The 20,029-nt window shown below is 39.9% G+C and overlaps 1 protein-coding gene across 5 annotated transcripts in view; it reads right to left on the reverse strand.

The window, feature by feature from the left end:
• AK9 (adenylate kinase 9) overlaps positions 1-20,029 on the reverse strand; it is a 60,255-nt gene that overhangs the window by 36,254 nt on the left and 3,972 nt on the right. For 2 of the 5 annotated variants that reach the window (XM_083731028.1, XM_083731027.1), the window contains exons 3-17: positions 19,814-19,877; positions 16,906-16,958; positions 16,001-16,097; positions 14,606-14,718; positions 12,745-12,936; positions 10,632-10,757; positions 9,399-9,473; positions 7,960-8,058; positions 7,030-7,169; positions 6,770-6,950; positions 5,772-5,916; positions 4,760-4,867; positions 4,244-4,318; positions 2,156-2,304; positions 357-513 (exon numbers count right to left, since the gene is read on the reverse strand). In XM_083731028.1, the coding sequence (XP_083587154.1) occupies positions 357-513; positions 2,156-2,304; positions 4,244-4,318; positions 4,760-4,867; positions 5,772-5,916; positions 6,770-6,950; positions 7,030-7,169; positions 7,960-8,058; positions 9,399-9,473; positions 10,632-10,757; positions 12,745-12,936; positions 14,606-14,718; positions 16,001-16,097; positions 16,906-16,958; positions 19,814-19,877 (1,774 nt within the window). The remainder of the gene's footprint in view (positions 1-356; positions 514-2,155; positions 2,305-4,243; positions 4,319-4,759; positions 4,868-5,771; positions 5,917-6,769; positions 6,951-7,029; positions 7,170-7,959; positions 8,059-9,398; positions 9,474-10,631; positions 10,758-12,744; positions 12,937-14,605; positions 14,719-16,000; positions 16,098-16,905; positions 16,959-19,813; positions 19,878-20,029) is intronic. The other 3 variants (XM_083731031.1, XM_083731030.1, XM_083731029.1) reach the window with 2 other exon arrangements.

Genomic DNA, 20,029 nt, shown 5'->3' on the forward strand with positions numbered 1-20,029 from the left:
GCATACATTGTTTGGCTAGATCAGGGCTGGGGAATCTACATATACAAAATCAGAGCCTGCTGGATCAGACCAAGGGTGCATCTAGCCCAGCATATATATCCTACTCAACAATGGTAAGAGTCACATCCATTGCTCTGTCTGCATTTGCACCTGGCTCCACCCAACACTGGCATGCAGTCTTTAGAAAGTTACTGATAAGTCCATTTGGCTGAAAAAGGTTCCCCACCTTTTGGCTAGATGAACCTATGATCTGGCCCAGTATAAGGTAGTTTCCCATGTTCATATACTTCCCACCCTGGAGGATTGTTTCAAAAATAGCTTTAATGTTATACATTCAATTTTAAATATGCACCAACCATTTTGTTCAGCATTCTTCAAGCAAATCACAGTATCCGGTAAAAGTTCTTTTTCTACCAAAGCTGCCCAGTGTTCTGTCGATGGAGGAAAATTATCCAAGACCCATCCTCCTTTTTCTGCAGCTCCAGGATATCTGTATTTATTTGATTTAGAAAGCTGTAATAAAACACTGACGTTAATAACAACAAATAACATTGATGAAGCTATTAGTGAATTGTAGTGTAGTAGTTAGATTGTCGGACTATGGCTGGAGTGACCTAAGTTCATATCTTCATCATTTATGAAGTTCTCATGGGTAGCCTTGAGCCTGTCAGTATTTCCCAGCCTAATCTACCCAACAGGTGTGTTGTAAGGGTAAAATGGGACAGCATGTGAATACAGTCTTAAGTAATAGAATTCTGATCAAGCATATCAAAACGAGCTCACATATGGTACATTAATGTATTAGAAGGAAGAGAAGGAGGTGCAAAATTGTGCCAGTTAGTGGTTGCTTCGACACTGGCCCTTTTCCTCCTTACAATTGTCATTCTTTGTTCACTCACTTTCACAGAGAATCCAGATGGTATCGTTGACAAATTGTTACAGCCAAGTGTTTTCTGTATTCCTCAAATTTGTTCAGTTTTGGTAACAACAAATATTGCAATAAAACCCACTTACAAAGCCAGTCTGTATAGTTAAAAAGCACTAAAAAGAACAGATTTTGTATTGCTTCCCATCAATCGTAGTTGGGGCATTAAATGGCAAACTCTTAATTATTCCTTGTTTGAATAACCTTTCTTAATTACCCCAATAATTAAGAAACATGGGGGGGGGGCTTTCAAAACTGATTTCCTCTCATTCCAACTCCTCTGCCTAAAAATGGCAGAGATTTTTATAATGTTATTTGCCAATAATTAAAGACTTTGGCCATGGTAGAAACTGACAATGGAGTAGTAAACAGTGCAGTCCTATGCATGTTTATCCAGACATAAGTCCCACTCTGTTCAATAAGGCTTTCACTCAGGTAAGTGTGCACAGTGAGCAGTCTAAGAGGAGACTTTCTAGGGGCAAATAAGAGGCAACTCATCACACATCTCCTGGCCATGGATCAGGAAGCAATAAAATGGGCAGGACTCACAAGCAGGAAACTTTTAATTAATATGGAAAGGTTGTTTTGGGAAGTTTAACATTATGTAGGAGATCTTGGTCATGAGGAAGCATTTTGCAGGATGGTAATATGTTATATTAAATACTGTGTGCAGTCTCTGTTTCCTGCAAAAGGTGGGGAAGTTGTGAGATTAGACACAAAGGTGCACCAGAATGGTGATGCTCAAATGACTGATGAGAGCGCCTCTGAACATTCATGGGAAAGCATTCATACTCAACAGTATACAAGCAACTGGTGTGGTGGGATGATGCCATGGAACTACCCTCTCAACAATAACAGCATTACCGCTGATTACCTAAACAGTGCTGGTGTAGGGCAGGGTGGAGTGGAGTTTGGGGCTGGGAGGGGGGCACCTGCAGCAGCACCAGATTGGCTCCATTGTTGTGCCTGCATAATCCCAACTTTGCCTCCACCCTGCTCCACTTTGGTAATCAGCAGAGATGCTGCTGCTGGGAGGGCAGCTCCTTCCTACCATGCCAGCTGTCCCTGTGTACACAAAGCACCAGCTGTTGGCTTTAAACTACCCTATATTCTTAAGTGAATATATTCCAAACCTATATTCAAAATAGAGAATTTGAAAAGAAAGTTCATGAAAATGCACATTATGAGTAACATTTTTTGAAATAACAGCACATTTCCTGGTACTTTTACCTCGGTAATTGCTTCTTCTAATGCATCAGCGTATGCTTCTGGTGGTAGCAGTATTGGAGAAAACCTTACAGCTTCAATGGCTTTCTGTACTATCTCTTGCACCTCTGGATGCTCAGATGTTACCTCTGAAGTCTGGGGCACTGAGGTTTCTGTTAGAAAAATGTAAATGGAAATATGCAGGTGAACATTAGATTCATTTTGCCAGAAACATTGGTTTGACACTTTATACCTGCCTGTGACTGCATTCCCTGAGGAAATTTCTGCTCAGGTGATGCTCCCTGTGGCGGTTTCCCATTCCTTGTGATTATGTTTAATGGTTAATGTAGATCAGGGGTCAGTAACCTTTTTCAGCTGTTGGCCGGTCCACCATCCCTCAGACCAAGGGGTGGGCCACACTATATTTTGAAGAAAAAAAATGAACAAATTCCTATGCCCCAAAGATGCATTTTAAATAAAAGCACACATTCTACTCATGTAAAAACACCAGGCAGGCCCCACAAATAACCCAGAGACGCATTTTAAATAAAAGTACACATTCTACTCATGTAAAAACACACTGCTTCCCGGACCGTCCGCAGGCCAGATTGAGAAGGCGAATGGGCCGCATCCAGCCCCTGGGCCTTAGGTTGCCTACCTCAATGTAGATTGACCAATGAGAAAGCTCAGAGGCGGAGCCTACCTGGTTTTGAGGCTGAGCCCAGGGGTTTACCATAGAGAGGTAGAGGAGTGAGGGTCAGACAGAGGCAGAAAAAGTTGAACATAGTGGTTGTGACAAAGTGGGAGACAGGGATAGAACTGAGAGAGAAGAGTATGACAGTGTGAGACATTGCCACATCTGGTTAAGGGCGTGCATTTGAGAAACCATTCTGAACATATTTAAAATTTGTTTGTTCTTCAATAAACTTTAATCTTCGTTGTTGACTTTACAACCTGACTGAGACTCAGTATTTCACCAGAAGAAACCTGGTTGGTGGCAGCGGAAGAATAATGCAGTGGTGTACAGGTCAATAGTCCATGAAACAACCGGGGGCTCTGTACGAATGCCACACTCCCACAGGTGGAAAGGGCTGAGGCAGGGATCTTTACTTCTGACTTTATAGAATGTCATTAGAATGGCCATCCTCTAGGCATTTCTAGCTACATAGTGAATGTGTAGCAAAGAAAAATGCAGGCAGAAGAGCTAAATGCTGGGCAAATTAAGTACCTTAAACAAAGGCAGACCTATCAAATTATCATTGATAAATTATAATAAGAATTGCCCAGGCTACCTCAATGGACACCCATTTCTTTGGAAAATGCTTCTGATGGTGATGTATGCTCACCACACACACATCTCAATGGTAAAGCACATTAGTGAAACAACTAACTTGGGCTAGTGCACAGGCAACAGTCCTCTGGTCCATTTCTGAGCCCAATGCAAGGAACAGAGATATCTCACAGACTGCCTTCTCCTGCATGAATCTGCCCAAATATTATGATCCTCATTCAATGCCTTTTTCTGGATTGGTAATCTGCAGTGGGACAGGTAGGTCCTGGGTAGGTCTCGCTTCTCATTTGTGATGTCCCACCCTTGCAAAATGCTCCCCAATGTCAACAGACTCCATTATCTTTTCCAGGTGAATAACTTTTTATTTAACCAGGATTTTAGTTTGTTTTAGCTGTGTAAAATCCAGATAAAACGTTTTCCCACCCCACTTCAAATGTGTGCTTTTATTCCTTTTTAAAATTCAATAGTACACAGGTAACTCACAAGTTACGCATACTTAACTAGTGTGCATTCAGCTTTACAAACTTGGCAAATAAAAATGGGGTGGAAAGTGGGCAGGTGTCTGGGGGAAAAAGACTGGCAATTACACTCACCATTGAACCCAATGTGATTTGACTCTATACCCAACTTTGGCTTTATGAACTATCCCAAGACGCAGCCCTGGTGTAAGGTAAGAGTTGCCTGTATCATAAACTGCTTTGAGAGGTTGCTTATGCTCTACATAAAATAAATAAATAAACCTGTCATCACTAATAAATAAAATGCTATGACTAACAACACTTCCATTTTGAATAGCTAACTATTGCTATGATCAATAATACCAATTTCTTCTGCAGCCTGGGATGGAGACAACTCTTCCATTTCAGCTTCATCTTCTTCTTTTATGGTACTACTTTCTAGGCATAGAAAGAAAGGAAAAAAACATGCACACATGTATGTATTCAGTGTTGTGGACAATCTTTTCATTTGTCCCCATTATCTTCTCTCTTACTATGTAAGGACCCTGCCATTGGCTGCATCCACTAATGTTACAATCAGAACACCATCAAATGGATGCTTGTGAGAGCAGACAGGTGGGCATGTCCAGGGAGAAAAAGGCATAGGTAACCTAACCAAGGGGAGGGATTTCAAATGCATATCTAGTAAGCACATCCACCTTTGTGGCAGGATCTAGAATCCATCTAGATTTAAAGCAGTATGTTGAGACTGAGCACAAATGATTCTGGATTAAAAAACACACACACCACTATATTTTTGTGCTACAAATGGTTTGATGTGTGTACACAGCCATAGTTTCAGATTCTGACCTGTTCTCACAAACCAAGTTACTATAATACCTTTTTGGCTACCAGATGTTGTAACACTATGCTGCACTGAACCAGCGGTAATACCCTCTTCATATTCATCTGGTTCTTTGTCACTTAAGTCTTGGGCTATCAATGCCGCTGTAAGAGAAAATTAAATACGTATGGAAAAGATCTGTCAAGAAAAGACAACTACATTTTCTATTATAAAAGGGTACAGCATACATTTTTACAGGGTAGCAGGGCACCAGTCCAAAGGGGACAGAGGAATCACCAGCTTCAAAGCCTTGCTGAGCTCTGCTGGCCTCAGGTGGTGCTTGTGCATTCCTCCCCCCAATTAAAAAAAGATTGTTCTTCCCAGCTCCAGGAATGGCATACTTCCCCCTGCTATTCTGGGGCCATATTGGGGAATGGAAGGGTTCTGATTCCAGCAGCCTCCCTCCAACTACCCCTGCAGCACTTTCTTTTTGCCTTCTCCACCATAAGTGGTGGGATAGCATGGCACACTTACACGAGAATAGACTTAACTGAACATAGTTTTTTTTTCTGAGTAAGCATGCAGAAGACAGCACTGCAAATGCCTTGGAGTTTGATACTACTTGGATTACAATATGATTTAAATATCTGAAATTGCTAACCATACTATTTGCATAACGTGCGCTGCTCTGGTTCTCCAGAAGCGGCTTAGTCATGCTGGCCACATGACCTGGAATCTGTCTGTGGACAAACATCGGCTTCCTTGGCCTATAGAGCGAGATGAGCACGCAACCCCAGAGTCGTCCACGACTGGACCTAACGGTCAGGGGTCCCTTTACCTTTACTAGGGTAAACAACCTAGTGTCCTCCAGATGTTCTGTACTATAACTGCCATAATCTCTGACCAATAGCATGCTGGTTGAGGCTGATGTTTTAGTCTAGAACACCTAGAGAGCACCAGGTTGCCTATCCCTGCTGTAGTAACATCAATGATTGCCTTTCAATGGGAAGGCCTTCCAATATAGCACAAATAACTAAACACCTCAAATTTTACATAAAACAACTTCACCTTGCTCCTGGTACAGTCGTTCATTTTCCATTTTTTCTTTCACTTTCTGAATGCCTGCCTGAATTGCTTCATAGCGAGTCTGCTCAATGAGCTGTAATCTTGCCTCTTCAAATTGTGCTTTAAGAAGATCCTCCATATCAATGACCTAAATAAAGCCATTGAAAGTAAAGTATCAGAGGATTGTGTGAGAGAGAAAATTATGCCTGCACAATTTTTCTCAAAACATAGAAAGTGGAAACTTGAAGAGCCCCACCTCCTTATGTCACCTGCACCAATTGATGCACCTACTGCCAAGTCTGCTAACGAAAGCTGAAACCTCATAAAATAGAAGTTAACCTTCTTTTGATGTCATTTATTTTCATTGAAAAATATTTTTCAAGGATCCTTGTTTTTGCTACTGACCTATCCGTCCCTGTACCTTTAAATCTGATATATATCCCCTCACCTTTATGGCAAAGCCTTTTTTTACTAAACATCTCATTGGGACCCCCCCCCCATTTTTTCTGCAATATCCTTGGAATCTCAAATTGGGCACTTAGGACAGCCCAGCCCACTTACTCTTTGCACCACCGGGCAGTGTTCAGGCAGAGGGAACTGCTCGTCTGATTGCTGAAACTCTATGGTGCCACCTCTGGAAACACTGAGATGGTGAACTGCAGCTTTCAGCCCAGCAGGATTAGGTGACTGAAGAAACCAATAAGGACCCAGCTGGCCTTTCATAATTGCTGTGTCTGGCCTGAGTGTCTGGCCTCCATTGGAGCAACTCACTGCTTATTGTGTAGGTTGAGATGCAAGCCCTGCCTGAATCTACGTAGCTACCAATCTATCTACCGGCATGAGACCTGGTCTCATACCTTGACTTTTCTTTATTCAGGATCCTATCTTTGGTTCCTTGTTAGCAAAACCATCACACGACTGGGAGCCTTAATGCAATTTAAATAAAATAATCTATAGACTAAATTATTGTCATTTATACACAAGTATTAATTTATACCTACCTTTCCCTGATAATAGTTTGCAATCAAGCCACACAAGGTTGTACGCCCAGATAATGGAGGTCCAAATACTACTACTTTACAAGGTGGAAGAGGCATAGGTGGTAGAAGATAGGGACGGGGATTCAGCATAAACTCCTTCAGGGCTTCTTCACTTGAAAGCATATACATCTTACCTAAGAAGCTAAAAAGAAAACAAAATCATGGTACGACAGGCTTAGGATGATTGCACTCACATTAAGGCACACTGGATTCTGGCCTACCCAAGGGCATAGTCTGTTGATCCCATGATAATTTCCCCTTGTTTTAAAGCCACAGGACATGCTCGTCCCCATCTGCTGCGACGCCATCTGTATCTAGGGGCTACAAGTTTGTAGGCTGCAAGCACCCGGAACAGTTCATCCTGTATGCCAAAACAAAAGAATTAAAGTGCTACATTTATTTTACAAAGTGATCAAATATCTTCACATATTTCCAAAAATTACTGCACTACATTTACATACTACTGATATGTAGCTTTGCCTATGTAGGATACTGCACAATCATAACAAGGGCCATAGGAGTTAAGGGACATGGAGAGGGAAAACTGTAATTTATTTATTGTAAATATTTATATACTGTGCTATTATGAAAGCATCTCAAGGTAGTTGTATCAAAAATGCAAGAAAAATAAAATAAATCTAGCAGTGTTACTTGTTAGCATAAAATTTAACTGAAAAAGAGATGACAAATGACTGGCATCAGTAGCCGGCAAGTTAGGTAGGCCTTCATAAACAAGTAGAAACTAAATCATCTTATGCCTTATTTCCATGGGGAGGTTAAAGAAAAGGCTCTCTTCCTGGCCTCCATATGATGAGGTTCTACAGGCTACTGCACAACCACAAGGGTTGACAAGGGTAAGATGACAATCTAACCATGTTAACAATTATTTGTTTTGGAAAGGTGGCAAACAAATGGGCGGGTTTAAAATGTTGGACACAACGAACAGTGCTGAGCTGATGAATCAGGATCAACTGTTTGGGAACCTCATGGAATATATGCTTCTAGTTTTGTCTTGCGCTTCTACTAAATAAAAAATAAAAAAATTATTAAGTCTATATCAGCATTAAATGTCATTGTCACCTTTACTTTATAATGTTCTATTGCTATTGCTGCAGACAACTAACTATAACACATGCAAATATCAAGCTTACGTTATCCAGTCCATCCAACATTTCTTCCTCACCACTCTGAAGTTTGGTTATAAGAGCTCCATTTCGTAGGCCCATGGACTGAAGGCGAGCTATTACTGTCTAAACAAAAAAAAAAACTTTTTGCATAAATGGTCCTTTATACATTTAACTGATATCACATATGTACTTGTCAAAATACAAGATCAACAAGCATTTGGCAATTTACTCGGGTACCCCTCAAAAGTAATCAACAATATTTTTAAACAATGGAAAGAAAAATTCTAAATGGGGTCAGAGAGGAATGGATTCACTGACACTTTCAATGTCCTGTAGGCTTCTGCTGACTAGGGCACAAGTAGGTGAGGGGCAGTTTCCTCCTGCTTTTTCACTGTAGCAACTCCAGGCTGGCACAGCTGAGGAACTTGAGGATTAGGCCCTGCAGAAGAGCTACAAGCTCTTGCCCCAGAAATGCCCTATTTCAGGCTTTCCTGCTACCATTAGCAATAGTTTTGTGTCTGTTTGAGCACAGCTGAGGCCTCTGCTGCAACACAGGATTGCATTATTTTATCTCCACCAATAAAAGATACCAGCTGCAATGCAGAGTCCTACAAATGAAAGGCTTTCCATTTTTGAAAGGACAAAATCTGCAAATGTGAGGGTTTCAACTGTTTCCTTCAGATAAAGAGTTCACATACTGAAGCTCTGTAAAAGTCCTGTTGTCTTGAAGTAGTACTGGAATCGGGGACAGCTCCTTCCACTGAAGGAGGCTATGCCTCTAAAGCGGATAAACCTCTACCACTGAAGGAGAACAACATTCTCCATTTGATTGTGCAGGAAAGTTCATGTGTGAGAAAGGTATGTACAGACATCACAACATTCATGAGATTCTGGATCAGAGCATGTCTCTGTATTGCATATTTATTAAGAGTTCAATCTAATAAAATCCATGTCCCTGCAGATATAACAAAAACCTTTCTGAGTATCGTATTCCAAGCATACTAAATGAGTCTGTTTCTTGTGAAAAGAGCACAAGGCACTGGTGAAATATTTCATGATAGCTAGAATTGAGGCTAGTAAGCATGGAAATATTTTTGAGCTCCTGCCTGGCAAAAAAATTTGCTACAGTGTTTTTTTTGTGCACAGTATATTTATCTCTGTATGTGGGAAGAGACTGATGATCATCCTGATGTAGAAAACTATTGAACCAATATTTTTGGATGTAACTAATTATTGAACTAATGACTGTCCTAAACTATATAGGCTCAATGAACTTGTAAATGAGGCCATAAGTGTATTATACAACTGTCCCAATACTGTGATAAATTTTATTAGACATACTAAAATAGAGGAAGCAGGTATCAGTTTAAACAACAACAAAAAAGCTGCAAATAATAATCTGATAATAATCAATTAATTATGCTTCTTTTGAGAGGAATATATAACAATTGCTATGTACATACTGCAATGAGTTCTTCGGCAGGTTTATTTCCATCTAGTTCAAACAGGTACTGGGAATCCTGCTCAGCCATTAATGTCTAAAAGTGAATAAAAAAACAACAACCAGAAACAAACATGCTTTATGCATACAGCTGACTGAAAAGACTACACTGCTATCCAATTCTGTTCCCTTCCAATCTGATTTCAATTACTTATTTGAGAACAGTTTATAAAACTGTTTTTTGACATTCACTTCTGTACAACACTTTATGAATAGTAAATGTCTAAAATAGTAGATGTACTAATTCAGGGTATTATATTCATGGTATTATGTTAGTGCACATACATGGAACTGCCTTCATACAAAAGACTCACGAGTTCAATTGCACTTGTAACTATGTTGTGGCATGTAGCAAGACATAAAGAAGAGATGTAGTGCTGGAAGAATGGCAATGCTAACTATCCTATCCACTTTGCCAATACTGGGAACAGACCTTGATCTAAAATGAGACTGGTTCTTAATCTTAACTCAAAACTACAATACCAGTCAATGCAGCAGATCATAAAATAAGCAACTGATATTCTTTATCACCAAATGTAGATATCATAGAATTGTTGAGTTCAAAGGGACCACAAGGGTCATCTAGTCCAGTGTTTCCCAACCTTGTGCCTCCAGCTGTTTTTGGACTACAATTCCCATCATCCCTTGCCACTGGTCTTGCTAGTCAGGGATGATGGGAGTTGTAGTTCAAAAACAGCTGGAGGCACAAGGTTGGGAAACACTGCAGGAATCCTTTTGCCAAACATGGGGCTCAAACCCATCACCTTGAGATTAAGAGTCTCATGCTCTACCAACAGAGCTATCCCAGTCTTAGTGGCATGACTAACAGTTTTCCAACATGCATACCCAATTCCCATACTTCCAATACAGAGACACCACCCATCCCCCTGTAAACAAAAAAGCTAGGTAGGAAAAGAATGTATTACCCTACAATTTATGTTTTAGAGTTCTGGGCCCAATTCAGCCACCTAGTTCTGTGCTCTTACAGCTATGATGAGTAACTACAACATGAATGGTTTATAGGAGCAGTGGGTATTTTTGTTATCATCAGTATAATTTATGAACACAGTTCTTACAGGGCACATGTGGTGATTAGCAATATCAAACCAATTTTGAAGAAATGACAATCAGGTACTTAAAAACAACAACTAACTTACGTCTAGAAGTTGTAGCACAGATCTCTTCTTGTTCTTACCTCTAAAGGACGTAGCATAATGTCCTTATAGATTGCAACTCTCTCTTGTATGTTTTCTAAAAAATCTTCTGGTCTGTGCACTAAATGTGGCAAAATTTCTGTCAGCATGATCTGATCAGCTATTGCCTAAGAGTACAAGAACAAAAAACATACTTTGCTTCATTATAATTAAAAATAGAATATACTAAGCTTGCTTCTAGTTCCTACTCAAGTATTTTACAGAATGAAAAATCTAAACAGTAGCAAAAAGGCGTTTTCAATTCTATGAATGAGAGCTCTGTGTGAGCACCCTCTATATTGTGTGATAAAGCCTGGGTGTGCCTTGGGGTCACTAGACTGTGGCCTTGATGGATTGAAGGTAGTAGACTGAATCCAATTAAGTCAGGGATGGGAACATCAGTCATAGGGACCAAATGCCTCTCTACCTAGCCCTCTAGACTCTCCCCTGGTCACACCCACTCTCCCCAGAACACAATCCTCACTGGCCCAGCTTTGCAACCTCCTTGGGTGTTTCTACCTCGTTGGAATGCATCCCTGAACTCTGATGATATTTCTAGCTTGCCTAGAGAGCATTGTGCAAGTGCGGGTAGAATCTAGCCTATCGGTAAAGGTAAAATTCACATTTGTTGCTTCACCCACTTTTGCCCCTGACCACACCCACCACTGGCATGTCCCACACTCCACCCCACCGGTTACCCACCCAGAGGAGGATGCATTCCTTTGGCTGAAAACAATTCACTGTTCCTGAAGTAATGCTAAGAGTAGACCCACTGAAATAAAAAGATGTTGACCAACTTAAGTCTGTTGATTTCAGTGGGTCACTATAGGCTGCAGCTGGTTACAACATTCCAAATGAGGAATGTTTCTTATGAATGCGGACAAATCAGACTGGAATTTAAACAGTGTCTGCAATGATCAAAGGTATGGTGTTTCTTCATCATTCAGTATACCTCAATATGATCCTCTAGTCAATCCTACATTCTTGTATACCAAATTCTGGAACTCATTTACAGTGGTACCTCAGGTTAAGTACTTAATTTGTTCTGGAGGTCCATTCTTAACTGTTCTTAACCTGAAGCACCACTTTAGCTAATGGGGCCTCCTGCTGCCGCTGTGCCGCCAGAGCACAATTTCTGTTCTCATCCTGAAGCAAAGTTCTTAACCCGAGGTACTATTTCTGGGTTAGCGGAGTCTGTAACCTGAAGCGTATGTAACCCAAGGTACCACTGTACCATTCTTTCATCATACAGTTTTCCTTCATTCCTCAAGTGAACTATACAGTGGTACCTCAGGTTACAGACGCTTCAGGTTACAGACGTTTCAGGTTACAGACTCCGCTAACCCAGAAATAGTATCTCGGGTCAAGAACTTTGCTTCAGGATGAGAACAGAAATCGCGTAGCAGCAGCGTGGCAACAGCGGGAGGCCCCATTAGCTAAAGTGGTGCTTCAGGTTAAGAACTGTTTCAGGTTAAGAACGGACCTCCAGAATGAATTAAGTTCTTAACCTGAGATACCACTGTATAGTAGTTTGTCAGAAAGGTACAATTCCAAGCATGAATTGTAGTTCCCAGGTTTCTTTGGGAAAAGTCATGACTATTAAAGTGTACAATAATACTCTACAATTACAGGGCTCATTTTTTCATAGGAGATTGCCAAAGCCTGGCCTAATAAACAGTGTAACATATTTTATGTTAGAACTGATGTTTGGCGTGCAGGGGTAAGCGAATAATTCATTAATATGATGTCTTTCCTCCCCTTTCCAAATACATTTTTATAGCTACCTGTTTCAAGCCTTAAACATCAAGACAGGATAGACATTCAAGTAAGTTTACTCATTTACTGAGCACAGAGAAGAGTCTATTATATTGTATGTATTACTGTTAAGGGCATAAATTATTTTCAATTCACTGAAGAGAATATTTGATATATGTGCAAGATAACTGTACTAGAAAATAAGTATTTTATTTGAATTCTATCTAGGAAGCAATTTTGTATTCAATTACAAATAGAATTGAGTAAAATGTATTCAAGATTGTTTCTGAACAATTCCCAAGTCTTCCTTTACTTGCAGTATTCTTAACCTTACCTGTTTAGATAACCTGGTTAAGTTACCTCATTTGTCTCCTCTTCTTCTTCCTCTTCCTCTTCTTCCTCTTCTTCTTCGGCAGATTTGCGTGGCTCTTTCTTCTTTTTCTTACGCTTTTCAATAATATCAGGATCCCACTCTTCCCTTTGATATATTTGCCCTGTTTCAGGGTGCTGCCTTAGTCCACTGATTCTTTGGCACAAATCATAGTCAGGACACTAGTGAAAAACAGGGGGGATGGGATGTTGTTTACATAATAATATTGTTCATCTTTAAGATTAAACATAATACCATAGTGAGTTCGATCTCATTATCAGCTATGTTGGAGGCAAGCCACAACTGTATTTTGGCTTTGCAGAGCCTAACACCTGCCTGGGATCGCTCTCCTTGGTATGCTATAAAGAGGAACAGAACTTGGGAAAGACTGAGTAGCAGCATCTAGTTAAAAGGAAAAGACACTTATAAAATTAAGTGCTATATTGCCTTACCATGAGAGGCACAGCAGGAACTGGCAGAACCCTTTCTGGGTGACAAACAAGTGGTGAGCCAGGAATGTAAACTCTTTACAGGAGCAGGAATTGAGGGAGGAGGGAAGGAAATCTGCACAGTATTCCCAGTGTGAGTTTTCTCATCATAAAACTCTCATTGAGGATACTGTGCAGAGTCCCAACCCCCAAATACTAGGCCTCAGTAAAACCTCTTTGAAGGAAAGATGAGGACTTGGAGTTTTGAGCACACTCATAAGTTGGCTGCTCTCATATGGGGGAGACTGCAGTACAATAATAATACTACAAGCTGTTGCATTATATCCCTCCTGAACAGCAAGCGCTGCAGAAAAATGTAAAAGGGCAATGCAGTGGTGGACAATTTCTTTAAATACGTGGCTATTTTGTTGAAAGCTTTGACTGGCGTTATTGCACCTAACCTCCTTCAGGTCTGGATCCTGAAACAAGAACTTTCATATCTGTCATGGAAATTGTATTTGATTGGTCCTCTTTCATCCGAGTAAAGCTAAAAGAGAGCTTCACAACTTTGTACATTTTTTTAAGGTTGTGCACTAGCCTTGCAACTAAAATTAAAGTGTACAAACATCTTCAGAATAATAAAAGGGAAATCAGAAGCTGTTTCCAGATAGCAGTAAAAAGGGATGATTTTGCATACATGCACATCACTAGTCCTATACAGGGTCTAGTCCAATTCAGTACTGTTTGGTTTAGTGTCACCAGGTAGTGGATCACTTTATTCAGCAAAATGTTCATCCAGCCCCTCTGCCCTAAGCTAAAGTGAATGTCAGCATAGCTGCTGCTGGGGGAACTTCAAATGACTAACCATGGGATCACCAACCTTTTTGGCACATTTGAAGTGTTGAGAAAGTGCCATGGGCACCAGAGAAAATGTTAACTTTGGGAGAAACCAGAACCTTTGAATGAAACAACTAGAAACCTGGTATTAAACTAATTTTTACGCAAAGTAGGTCCACTAAAATAACTGGACCTAACTTAGTCATGTTCACCAGGGCTTTTTTTTCTAGAAAAAGAGGTGCTGTAGCTTTTTTAGGGGGAGCACCCACCTAAAGTAGTTTAACTATTTTGGGTGGGGGGAGCACGCAGCCAAAGTTGTCACACAGCTCCAACTGATGTGCCACCATACTGCAATGCTACAGAGCTGCCAGAACGCACCAAAGGGGTGCCAGAATTCACCAAAGAGGTGCTGGAACTCAATTCCGGTGAGTTCCGGCTAAAAAAATACCCTGATGCTCACTCATTTCAATGGGTCCACTGTGACTAAAAATTAGTTGAATTGTCTGAAATATTTTGCTCCACAGGTATAATCACATTTGCAGAGTAAGTAGTAGATTGACTAAGAAATAATTAAAACTGACATTACCTTAATATTAATCAGGAAATCTGGTTTTAATTTTGCATTTCTAATTACATCAATTTGTTCTGGTATACTCATGTGTTCTTCAGAGAGAGAAGGAAAATCACAGAGAACATAACCTATGGGAAAAAACACACAACCCCACCCAGAAAAAACACACTATTTAATGGGTTGTTGCTTAAAAGTCGAAAATATACAAATTTTACAACCACTCTTACAGAATAATAAGTGTGTAACTGATGTTGTTTGACGAGGATGGGGGTCCTAGAAAAATCTTGTGTGTGAACATCAATGTTCTTTCATGCAGTTATCTTGCTTTATGTGACACTAAATTATCCAAAAAAAGGCTGTGCTGGGGCTGAATATGAGCATACTGTGTGACTATGAAGGAGGTGGTGTACCTTTCTCCAGCACCAGATTTAGGACGGTGTGTTCCACAAGCTTTGCTAACTCCATATTGGTTGCCAAGATAACCCAACAATTAATTGGTAGTTGTTGTAGCAATGAGCCTATATATATATATATATATATATATATATATATATATGTGCAAGTTTATATTCACCTGCTTTGATATAAGCTAATTGGCTTGCTCTGATGTTATCATTACCTGTGGGCTTGGGGGCTGGGCTCTGAGCCCAGAAAAGGGGGCTATCTGTAAAGATTGGGTATTTGTCACATATATGCTCATCTAGTCAGCTGAAATGATGTATGCTGCTTTGTGTATAAAAAATGTACGCATGTTTGCTTGGGTGTGGACAAGTCATCTCCTGTCTCGTGTCAATAAAGGCTAGAGACCTGCCAGGCTGCTTTGCTACACCTTCTTAATAAAGCACTAGAACTGGCCATTCTGGTGCATTTGGCATCCTTCTTTGGTATCCCTACACCCAGCCACTCCAACAAGCCTTCCTTTAGGCCTGCAGTTCAAAACAGGGGGCATGGGCGGTTCTCCCACACTGGGCGCTGAGCAATGGGGGTGCAAAATTGAGAAGGTCCATAACTGAGAAGGTCCATTTGGGGTCACTAAATTTTGGCCTTGCACAGGGCTCCATATTATCAAAGATTACGATATTACCAAAGATTACTCTCATGCAGGGAGACTAAGCACTGCAATTTATAGGGTTTCCAAGAGATGGAATCCTAGAGAAGAAGCCCATATTGCTTTATTTCAAATTGTTATACAATGGATTTTTATGTTGCCTTTAAAAAAAAATAAAAATTATGGGATGGTTTATAATAATTATATGTTTATAGGTTGCACTGTTGCTAGCAAAGCATAATGTGCAAATGCATCCCCTTGTTACCTTATGTTCAGGGCTACCAAGTAACTAACATCGACCCTCCACCCCCATCATACACAATTCTGCCTTTAAAGAAGCATTTGGGGGAGAAAAAAAGTACCAAAGTGAAAAACCTCTGGAGATTCAATCTTCTTCATAAGCATCTTGATAATCAAGTCTTCAGGTATAGCTTGACCTTGATAGAGCAATTCATTACACTAAAGAAAAATCAAAACAAAACATCATATTCTGCATACATAAAGTGAAATACATAATTAACACACATTAATTACCACACATTACCTGAAGGAGCGTCTCCACCCCCATCGTTTAGCCCGGACACTGAGATCCAGCACCGAGGGCCTTCTGGCAGTTCCCTCATTGTGAGAAGTGAGGCTACAGGGAACCAGACAGAGGGCCTTCTCGGTAGTGGCGCCTGTCCTGTGGAACGCCCTCCCATCAGATGTCAAAGAGATAAACAATTACCTGACATTCAGAAGACATCTTAATGCAGCCCTGTCCAGGGAAATTTTTAATATGTAACGCTGTACTGTTTTTAACACTTGATTGGGAGCCGCGCAGAGTGGCTGGGGAAACTCAGCCAGATGGGCGGGGTATTAATAATAATAATAATAATAATAATAATAATAATAATAATAATAATTAAAATAGGCAGCTACCTAATAACCATTCAGACTATTCACACATCTGGCCTGGCTTTTTTTTACTCTGAAACTAGCTCCACAAAATCTCCAGAATCATAGAATCAAAGAACTGTAGAGTTGGAAGGGACCCTGAGGGTCATCTAGTCCCACCCCTGCAGTGCAAGAATCCTGCCCACAGCCATCCCTGGGTGCGTTCAAACCACCAACCTTCTGGTTAACAGCCAGGGCATCTTTCACCACATCGTTTACTTCTTCTTTTTAACTGAAGTAACACTGAGATGAAATGGACCTTCACTAACATAGCCTTAAAAACAAAATATGCCCAATAAATCAATTAAAAAGTACAAGGTAACGGCTCTACCTTGATTCCATATTCTGTTTCTGCTGTTATGTTCTCATCGATAAGCTCTGAAGCTAAAAATGATACATCATAGAGAAAGAGATTACAATTTATTAGAGTTGACTTCTGGATGCATATGCACATTTAACACAACAGAGTTTTGATTACTTTAAATAGTAATTAAACAGCGACAATGTAGAATGATCATACAGATCATGATACACCCCGCTTCTTTAACTACCCCTCCACCGTGGGATGTAAATACAGCCCCTTTGCTGGATGTGCATTTCACAATACGGAGATGATGTCAACATGGGAAGATAGGTATACAGTGGTACCTCAGGTTAAGTACTTAATTCGTTCCGGAGGTCCGTTCTTAACCTGAAACTGTTCTTAACCTGAAGCACCACTTTAGCTAATGGGGCCTCCTGCTGCTGCTGCTCCTCCGCCGGAGCCAGGTTTCTGTTCTCATCCTGAAGCAAAGCTCTTAACCTGAAGCACTATTTCTGGGTTAGTGGAGTCTGTAACCCGAAGCGTATGTAACCTGAAGCGTATGTAACCCGAGGTACCACTGTATGCTTAGATAGTTATCTGTGCCTCAATAGAGGGCCTTTTCTTTGGTGCCTGTAGGCTTTGCTAGCCCCTTATTTTCTCTCTTGTGAGAACATAGGTCTTTGGGAAACAGAATGAAGGACTATATAAGAGCCCTTATGGATCAGCCATAGCAACCAACCACTTGTGTATGAGAATCCCAAAAACAGGACATGAAGCAAGCAGCCTTTTCATTATGTTGTTTCTCAGCACCTGACATTCAGAGGCATAATGTCTTTGATTCTAGATATATAGCCATTGATAGCCTTATCTTTCATGAATCTATCTTCTCTCCTTCTAAAGCAACTTGATGAATCCCATAGTTTATCTATGTGTGAAAATTAAAAATAACCTGTACAGAAGACCTTTGGAGAGGGGAACAGTATAGGTATATTGAGCTGTTGTCTAAATCTTCAACCTTTGTAAGGTTTAGGATTTTTTATTTCTAATTTTAATTTGTATTTTTGTCATGGCTTAGGAGAATTTTGGTATGTGTTTTTTAAAAGGTTTAAACTGTTGGCTGAATCAATTTTTTTAATGCAGATACCAATTATTATTTTAAAAAGAATAAAGAAAAAGCAAAGCAGACTGCATGAATTCACAGCTGCATAAATAGAAGGACAATAACTAATTTATCTTCATGCTGTAGATTTACTAGAATCTAAACATAGCCACTTAATCCCCAATCTGATTAAGAGTTTTGTGATGTTTTCATTGGCCTAATAAAAGCATTGCCTTATTAGGGATTTTCAAAGTTAAAAGGCACCCTCTGCCAATGTTGGCTTCAGAAAACAGCATTTATATCAAGGAAACAGTAGCAGAAGACAGGGGAAAGCACTTTTTCTTCCCCTCCTGTTCTCTGATCTTCAAAGTAGCTATGCAAGCTGCCAATTAGTTTTAAAAAGGTGAAATATTCTGATTATAGATATCCTGCATCATGAAATGTGGTTTTATCCACCAGAGGGCTCCCATGTTTTTCTAAGTAATGAAATCCAAGAAGACCAAGATTTGTAATCGAACAGTTAATTACAAAGAACTAAGTTAAAATAAGTTACTCGCAGATTGAATGAAAACTTATAGTGTGGTTTAAAAGTTGAGAGATTCTAGTCTTGCAAATATATTTTATTCTTTGGAAATCACTGTAATTTTTCACCAAGGGTAGAATTTCAGAGAAGCACTTATTTCTGAAACAAACAGGTAAACCTCTGTTGCCTTCTCAGCTTTTTGCTCAGAATCCTGCTGATGCCAGATCAGTCCCAAGCAAGCAAGTGAGAATTCAATCACTGCCCTGCTGTGTTCATTCTTGCAAATTTAAGCAAAGTAACAGCTCCTGAGGAAATCAGATCACCTGGGGAACTATGGTTTGTTTCTGAGGGGCAGAATGAACTTGCGGAAGAACTTAAAATTGAAAGAAGAAAAAGAACAGGTAGCTGAAGTGGCAATGAGGTTTTCAGTTTGAACCTCAGAGAGAACCTGTATCCCCTTTAAATCACTTCACAGCCATAAAAGATGTTACTGTGGTAGCTATGCCTCCTGATTCAATTCAGCCACCAATCTTTCTCTGCCCACTGAAGGTAAAATGAGATTATCCTTGTTTCACCTAGCAAGAGGGGAAAGTTGTCCGACTAGATGAAGGGTGACGTGCTGAACGGGAGGGGGGGGGGGCAGAAGTTGGGGCTACAACATGCAGCTCTAGATTGTGACCTGCACTTTAGGTGAGGCTGAAAGGTTACTGTTTCCTATCTAAGCCTCCTAAAAAAAAGGGTTTTATCTTGTACGTATTATCTTTTTCAGTATTTCAAAGTTTCTCCTAGCATTTCCAGACCAATATCAGGTTCACCTTTTCAACTATGATCCTGAAACTTAATATCTAAAAAAAATTCTGAACCAGTCTGACTACCCCTTATTTGGCTTCTATATAACTGAAGGAAAACTGAAGTGCTATATAACTGAAGTAAAATTGCCAGTGACCAAAATGTAAAAGGGGGGTTAAAAAGTGTACATTGCATACAATAAATGAAGGACACTCCTACAACTCTGAACAAACAAGACCATAAGAATAAATTATCTTTGCTGAACCAGACTAAATACCCATTTAACACATTTTGTTTCCAACACTCTTATAAAAGCTGGCAAGCAGGGCATGAAGGCAGCATGTTTTTAAATTATTTTACTATTATTATTATTTTCCTTTTACTATTAAAGTTGTTAACATCTGAAAACAATGGGAAAGATGCATATCGCTTCATTAATCTGACTGACACATGTAATTTCAGAAATCATTTTAAAAAAATACAAAAAGTGACATATTGTCTAACATAATGTTGCTTATATTTACCATCTATGAGTGTGCATTTCCAGATCTGGGCTAATTTTTTAGCTAATGTTTTCTTCCCAACACTCTGAAAAAGAAGATAAATAAACATAAGAAGTATTGTTTAAAACTAGAATAATCCCTGCAGTGCTTCAAATGTAACATAATATAATGAAAAGACTAAAAGGCTAATTTTTATTATAGACCTGTATTTATGGATTTGAAATGTGCAGGCCAGAA

This window comes from Podarcis gaigeae (genome assembly GCF_964106915.1).
Source record: "Podarcis gaigeae genome assembly, chromosome: 3".
Taxonomy (NCBI): domain Eukaryota; kingdom Metazoa; phylum Chordata; class Lepidosauria; order Squamata; family Lacertidae; genus Podarcis; species Podarcis gaigeae.